The sequence below is a fragment of the Carlito syrichta genome, unplaced genomic scaffold, assembly GCF_000164805.1.
Source record: "Carlito syrichta isolate Samal-C Ts95f unplaced genomic scaffold, Tarsius_syrichta-2.0.1 Scaffold302587, whole genome shotgun sequence".
In the NCBI taxonomy this organism is placed as follows: Eukaryota; Metazoa; Chordata; class Mammalia; order Primates; family Tarsiidae; genus Carlito; species Carlito syrichta.
In genome coordinates this window covers 796,618-803,177 of record NW_007246683.1, presented here as the reverse complement: position 1 = coordinate 803,177, position 6,560 = coordinate 796,618, and the positions used below count along the sequence as shown (strand labels likewise).

Here is a 6,560-nt window from a genome sequence, read left to right as displayed (position 1 = left end):
CCCGCGCCCGCCGGCCGCCTCTCCCCTCCTCCGGGTGGACTCGGGAAGGCGGGGAGGGGGTGTCGGGACCGTGGCCCCAAGGGCCCGGGCCGGGGCGGAGTGTCGCACTGGGGCCACGGGCCGTCCCTTAACGGGCTGTCCGCCGTGGCTCTGCCGGGCCCCAGTGCCGACCCTTTGTGAGGCTGTCAGTGCCCCTGTTTGGGATTTCATTTCTGGACTCTCTGAACCACTTGGAGCGGGGAAAGGGGGCGTTGTGACTTGGCTCAAGGTGAAAATAAAAGCCAGACACGGGGTTGTAATGAATGCATAGTGACCTGTGAGCTTGACAGGCACTTTCCCCCTAACGTGCCCCACAGTGTGAGTCAAGCTGTGTCAAAATAAGGGAGCATTTGGTTCGCATAGTTCTAAGCAAGTGCCCTTATGATTGACCTTCTTACCCTTTGGAATGTGTAAAGTATTGAATAAGAATCTTGCACGAAGGTTCTGAGTTTAAGATTCTCAGTGCAGGCTGAGAACAACCCTTGCTTTCCACAGCAAAGATCTCAACTGCCTCTTGGCTACTCTGAGACCAAAGATGAAAGTTGTTTCTTTGCTTATGTGGGTTTTGGGGAGACCCAGCTATGGATGAGGAATAAGAGAAGAAAGAAGAATGGGGATTCTTTTGTTTTCTGCACAATAAGTGTGCAATTAGAAAAAACAATAACATGGTTTTTTTCTATCTCCTTCGATTTTAGCCAGCATAAGCACATTCTTTATTTGTACTGATGGTGTTTGGTGAGCATTTGCAAAGACTGAGGAAAGGAATAACCTCTGGCACCAAGAATCTTCTCTTGAATGAGGCCGCGGAGGGATGATTATTATGCCTTATGGGGAATTAACCCTCAGGTTTGGTTTTCAGTTAAGAAAATGAGGCAGAAGGAGGTGTTAACCAAGACCTTCCAAGGCCCAGCTGCCGTCTGTAGGACTCCAACCAGCCACGTGTACATGTTTAAGAATGGCAGTGGGGAGTCGGGGGACTCCTCTGAGGAGGAGTCACACCGTGTGGTTCTGCGGCCCCGGGGCAAGGAGCGCCGGATGCGCGGGGCCCACCACCCTCACCAGCCGGAAGCAGGCGAAGTGGTGCTGCTGCAGCGGGAGCTGGCCCAGGAGGACAGCCTCAACAAGCTGGCTCTGCAGTATGGCTGCAAAGTAAGACACTCCTCCCGCGGTCTGCCCCTCTGCCTTTGGAGGAATGCAGGAACAGCTCACTGTGGGGTCGGGACCTGGCTGCCTTCCTGACCCCAGCTAGGTGGGAGAGGCCTGTGGTAGCAACTGAGGCCTCCCTTGTTCAGCCAGAGATGAAAGGGAGATGGGAGTACTCGTAGCTCTGGACCCTGGCTCACAGGGAGTGCGCGTGAGTCAGGAACAGGTGATGGTGCGTAGGGCTGGAAATGCCAGGCAGACTTTATCCCAGGTTTCTTAAGCATGCTTGCTTTTATTTTTCTGAACTTTTCTTGGTGGTAGCTTACTTGACTAGTTCTTTTCTAGAACTGCATGATCTAGCTTTTGTGAGCTGCATATGTATATAACCCTTTTTTTCTCTTCAATTATGTTTTTAGCATTCAGAGTGATTAACAATGCCAAAGTAAGTAGAAAAGTATTTATAGAATTGATGTATTTTTTTCTTAGATTTAAACTATTTATTAATATTTCATTTTGCTAACACTGTGCTACACATTTCTATGGCCTTCTCTAAGATTGTCTAAGCTACTTAATAAAAAAAAAAACTTTTCCTCCTTAACGTGTCTGTTATTTACTGACTAAACACATTGTGTGGAATATTGCAGTGTTTTCCAGGGAAATAAACAGGCTGGTCTCCAGGGACATACCGTGGTCTTTAAATTGTACTGACATTTTTATTAGGACTCTTTCAATCCACTTCTGTAGGCATACCATCTGGTTTATAGATCATGGGCTGAAAAAAGGAATCCTACCCTCCAGAGGTCCTAATAGATAGAGTAGTCTTCTTGAAATGGTCATGCCTAATAAACCCAGAAAGAATATATTATGCCTTTGATAAGTGATCAGTTTTACTATTTGAAGTAAATGTGCTCTTAGTTTATTAGGGCAAAGACAAAGATTTTAAGCATCTCATGTATTAGTTTCAGGATACAATAAATGAAAAATATTCCCACTCCAATTCAGTTAAATAATAAAAGGAGTAGCTGAGTATTTAAAATAATGGAAATGATTGATTGGAATCAGGCTATAGTTAGAGGTCTGTTGGCCGCATTTATTTTCTAGTCTTAAGAGGATGTATGAGCTAAAACTTCAGGGTCTATCTCTGATGCTTTCCTCTACTTCTTAAAATCTTCTTAATATTTGATTATAGAAGGAGTTCGTCATAAGCTTTTTGTTGCTTGATAAAATTCACAGCAATGTTCCTTTCTCCTGATGGGATAGACATCAGTCCACAGCTTCCTGCTTGATCTGTGATTCCCTGCATGTTTCTAATGATAAGAAGTGTGGCGAGATCTTCAAAGTGAATTAACTGTAGGTCCCTTTGATTTAAAAAATCAGTTTATATGCTTCACAGTACTTCTGGAAAGAAAATCTTGAATTTACATGTTCAAAACATGATTACAAGTAAACAAGATTCTGAGTGTCTAGAGCTGGCTGAGGCTTTGTGTTTGGTGAACGCTAACATCTGTCCCCTAATTTGTTGGGTTCTGGCATGAGAGGGAAGTCAGGCAGACGGGGGCACTATTGCCTCAAAAATTCAAAGAAGTCGAAAAGTCTGTAGCGTTTGTTTCAGTGCTGCAATTATTTCACCTAAAACTGTTTTACTGCAGTCACACTTTGAACAATTTTTTTAAAAATCTGTTTTCCAAAACAATCTTAAATTGTTCAAACCTGTAAATCTATAGGGAAATTCAATTATTAAGCTATACGTGAAGACTGAGTGAAAGCTAAACAACAAAGTTATGCAGCCTAACTCGTTCTGTGTACAGTTTTCCCATCTCATCTGATTCTTAAGTGAAGTAGGCTTGGATCATCAGAAAGGTTAAGGGCCACTTTTTGCATAGTAGTTTTGAGGAGCTTCACATATTTTACGATGTTTGTCTTCTTGGCTATCCTAGGTCGCAGATATCAAGAAAGTCAACAACTTCATCAGAGAACAAGACTTGTATGCTTTGAAATCTATTAAGATTCCAGTGAAAAACCATGGGATCCTAACAGAGACCCACAAAGAACTAAAACCCCTCCCAAACCCATCTTCAGAGACCAAAGTGACCATGGAACTGCCGGAGCTGGACACAGCAACCACAAGTGCCAACACCCAGGCCAACCAACTGACGGATTTCTTTAAGGGGATTGATCAGAATATTGAGCACGTAGTACAGTCAGAAATCTTTTCATGGGAAAGTTACTACATAGAGACCTCGGATCAGCCCTTGCTGCCAGCTGCTCTGAAGACGACAACAAATGGTGCAGATTGTGGAATTCAGTGGTGGAATGCCGTTTTTATCATGCTTCTAATTGGGATTGTTTTGCCAGTCTTTTACTTGGTCTATTTTAAAATACAAGCTACTGGTGAGCCCCCTAATAGCTTGAACATAACTGTCCCCAGTGGTTCGATGGCTATGGGTGCAAGTCCAGAGCAAGCCCCCAGATTAGTGATTCCAGCGCCAACCATCACTGCTTCAGACAGCCAGTTCAGTCAGACCACCCCGGCAGGGAACTAAGCTCTTGTTGTCAAGAAATTAACCCAGCTTTAGCAGTTGGCTGTTGATATGCACCAGCTGTCATTGCCATAGCCTAGGGGTGCTGCCTTTGTTTTCCTGGGACAGGTGGATGCATTTCCAAAGTCACCGAAGAGTTCTTGATCACACCAACCCTGGGGAATGGCCTTGCCTAACCCCAGGCTGAAGGATCCCAAATACCCATGCCCTCGGCCTTCTGTCTTCAGAGACATGCAGCGAGAAAGCCATTTGCCTGTGTCCGGTGACTGTTTCTTGAAGACATTTAGTGGACTGGCCATGTCTTCACGGCAGCACTGTGTGGGCCCCCAAGTTGGACATGCTCGCAGGGAGAGGAATGGCCTCGGCCAAGGCACCTGCAGCGTGGGATCCGTGTGGGTCTCCTGGTTGTGGCAATTCCCCCTGCTGTGGAAGGAGGACTGACTCCAAGAAGCGGCATCCTATATCTCCCTGGCAAAGGTTGCTGTGGAGTCGTCTTGGCATGTCACCTTATTTTGGAGCATGACAAATTACATTTGTAAGAGGCCCACTTCATATCTGCCTCTTCAGTTAGCCTTTGTGAGGCAATGCCATGTCTCGAATTGAAAAAGCCCTAACTCCAAATTGCTACACTATTGAGTAAATGGCAGTTCTAGTCCTTGTCCTTTTAGAGCACAGAGTCTGACTCACAGGTACGTCTTAAGCCAAACACATGGGCCATTGCCCAGTTCTGCAGGAATGGCTCTCTGAATTCTCCAAGACAGTATTCTTGGAAAGATCGATTGCTGGTCAGTGTCTGGAGAGGAAGATGAGTACCCGTGGCTGAGGTTCCACACTTGGGGGTGTCTGAGGCTGTCGCCAGGCCAGTGTCCCAGAGAGCAGCTGAGCCCCTGTGTAAAGCTGAACCGGGAGTTCTCCCTGCTGCTTTCCTGACTCTAGTCTTGGGAACTCTAGATCCCCCGTCCCAGAGTGCGGCTCCATCCTTTCTCCATGGTGATATGGTGATACCCCTAGATGAATGCTATGTACACTGTAGCTCATGATAAAAGACCAAACACTTCATGGAGGGCTAGAGGTGACTTGCTGTGAAAGGCTGTAGAGGGGACCTATGGCTTGTCCCTCCCTGACAAGGCAACAGCAGTGCTGCCAGTGGGCTGGGGACAAGAGCCTGCTGCTGCCTGGAAGACCGTGGCATAGGGAAAGGAGGTGCTGAGGTGGCTGGCAGCCCAGTCTCTGAGGTCATGGACCGGGAGGAAAACGTGCTGCTCAAATGCTGGGCTTCATGATGGTCATGGCATTTGACACATCAGGTCTGGAGAGACGTTTAAAAGATCTCACCTTGTAAGAGGGCAGGAGTGGGCAGAACTGCTTGAGGTAGGCTTCCAAGTTCCTTCTCTCGGTTGTGAAAAAAGTTTGCCCAGGGTTCAATTAGCACATTTAAATTATCTTCAAAATCATTTTCTTAGAGACCAAAATGATCTTCAGGATAAAAAGAACTGAACTTTTGCTACAAGAAACTTTTTGATCAGTGAGTGCTTTTCCAGCCAAATGTTTATGTTTGATGTGCCACAGAGGGCCACAGCTCCCTCTAACATGTCACCCTAACCTCACCAAGCAGGGCTAGAAGTCCCATGGGAAAAATCACTTTTGCCAGGCAAAGGATGAATGTCTGTATCCTTGACTTTTCTCTAATGGAATAAAATCGTTTCGTCTATGAAGGAAAACTGACTCCCCCTTTTCAAATTTGGGGATTGATGATTCAGAACTAAAAGATGTGGGTGGGATGCTGCTGGAGAAGATGGAGGTGTGCATCTCAGGAGTGAGGACAGAGCCTTCTGCTGTGCCTGGACTCGGCCGCCCAGGGCTTGTGTGTGCCCCAGATGACACGCACAGGTGAAGGACACAAGGTGGGAACCAGCATGCTCAGGCGGTGCGAACTGCATATGTGCTTTACAGTTGTTTAATTAGGCATACACAAACACCACGAAGCTCATTTCCTCCATATTTTACAACATCTTCAATGTCTTTGGGGAGTTAATGTTTTAAATAAATCATTTTGCTATAGTCTTCAGTCTCTCTAGCTGATCTGTTGTGCTTACCATTGAAGCCTAAGGAATCCCTATTGTCAGGCAAGTGATGCTCCGATTTTACTCTGGAGAGAGGAGGCTGCAGAGACTAAGCAGGCGCCCAGAGCAGCGAGTGTCCAGAGGTGAAGAAGGTGTGGCCTACTTGGGAGCTTGCGATCCAGGGAGCAGACAAGGCTCCTCACTCAAGGCCTCTGGGCTGCAGCGGCGTAGAGGGAATGGTGGGAGGAGACATCATGGAATTGAAGAAATGGAATTGATAGGAACCACTTGGGAGGGCAGTGTAGAAGGGCCCACAGTCATACCAATTTCTCTTTGGGAAAGGCTGGGCTGCAGCCCTAGGAGCAAAATCAACCCCATAAGCTGGGTGCTCACTGGATGCCACACCGTGCTCTGAGCTTTATACGCTAACTCATTTTGTCCTCACTAACACTTCACAAGGTAGGCACTTATAGCCCCACTTTACAGATGGAAAAACTCAGCTGCCTAATACCAGGCAGCTGGTAAAGGGGCATGCCAGCTCAGGGGTTATTTTAAACCACCATTCCACTACCCTGAATAATGTCCTACTCTTCATTCATAAACCTTCCAGAACACCAGTTATGCCAAAAGGCGATGTGACATGAGATGTTAGAGTGGAGATATGGTGGCACATGCTGGGCCCCATGAGAGGGACACGATAAGTGGCTGGTAAAGCAAGAAATGTTTCCTAGAGGACGTGGCATTTCCTTAACTGACACCTGAAAGAAGGGATCTA

The 6,560-nt window shown here is 46.5% G+C and overlaps 1 protein-coding gene across 3 annotated transcripts in view; it reads left to right on the top strand.

The window, feature by feature from the left end:
- LYSMD4 (LysM domain containing 4) overlaps nt 1-5,786 on the top strand; it is a 6,242-nt gene extending 456 nt beyond the window's left edge. For 2 of the 3 annotated variants that reach the window (XM_021711802.1, XM_021711801.1), the window contains exons 2-3: nt 899-1,188; nt 3,120-5,786. In XM_021711802.1, coding sequence (XP_021567477.1) covers nt 907-1,188; nt 3,120-3,725 — 888 coding nt within the window. In that variant the 5' untranslated portion in view covers nt 899-906 and the 3' untranslated portion in view covers nt 3,726-5,786. Of the gene's footprint in view, nt 1-773; nt 1,189-3,119 lie in introns of those variants that run through there. The other variant, XM_008056983.1, reaches the window with a different exon arrangement.
- Nucleotides 5,787-6,560: the final 774 nt, after the last annotated feature.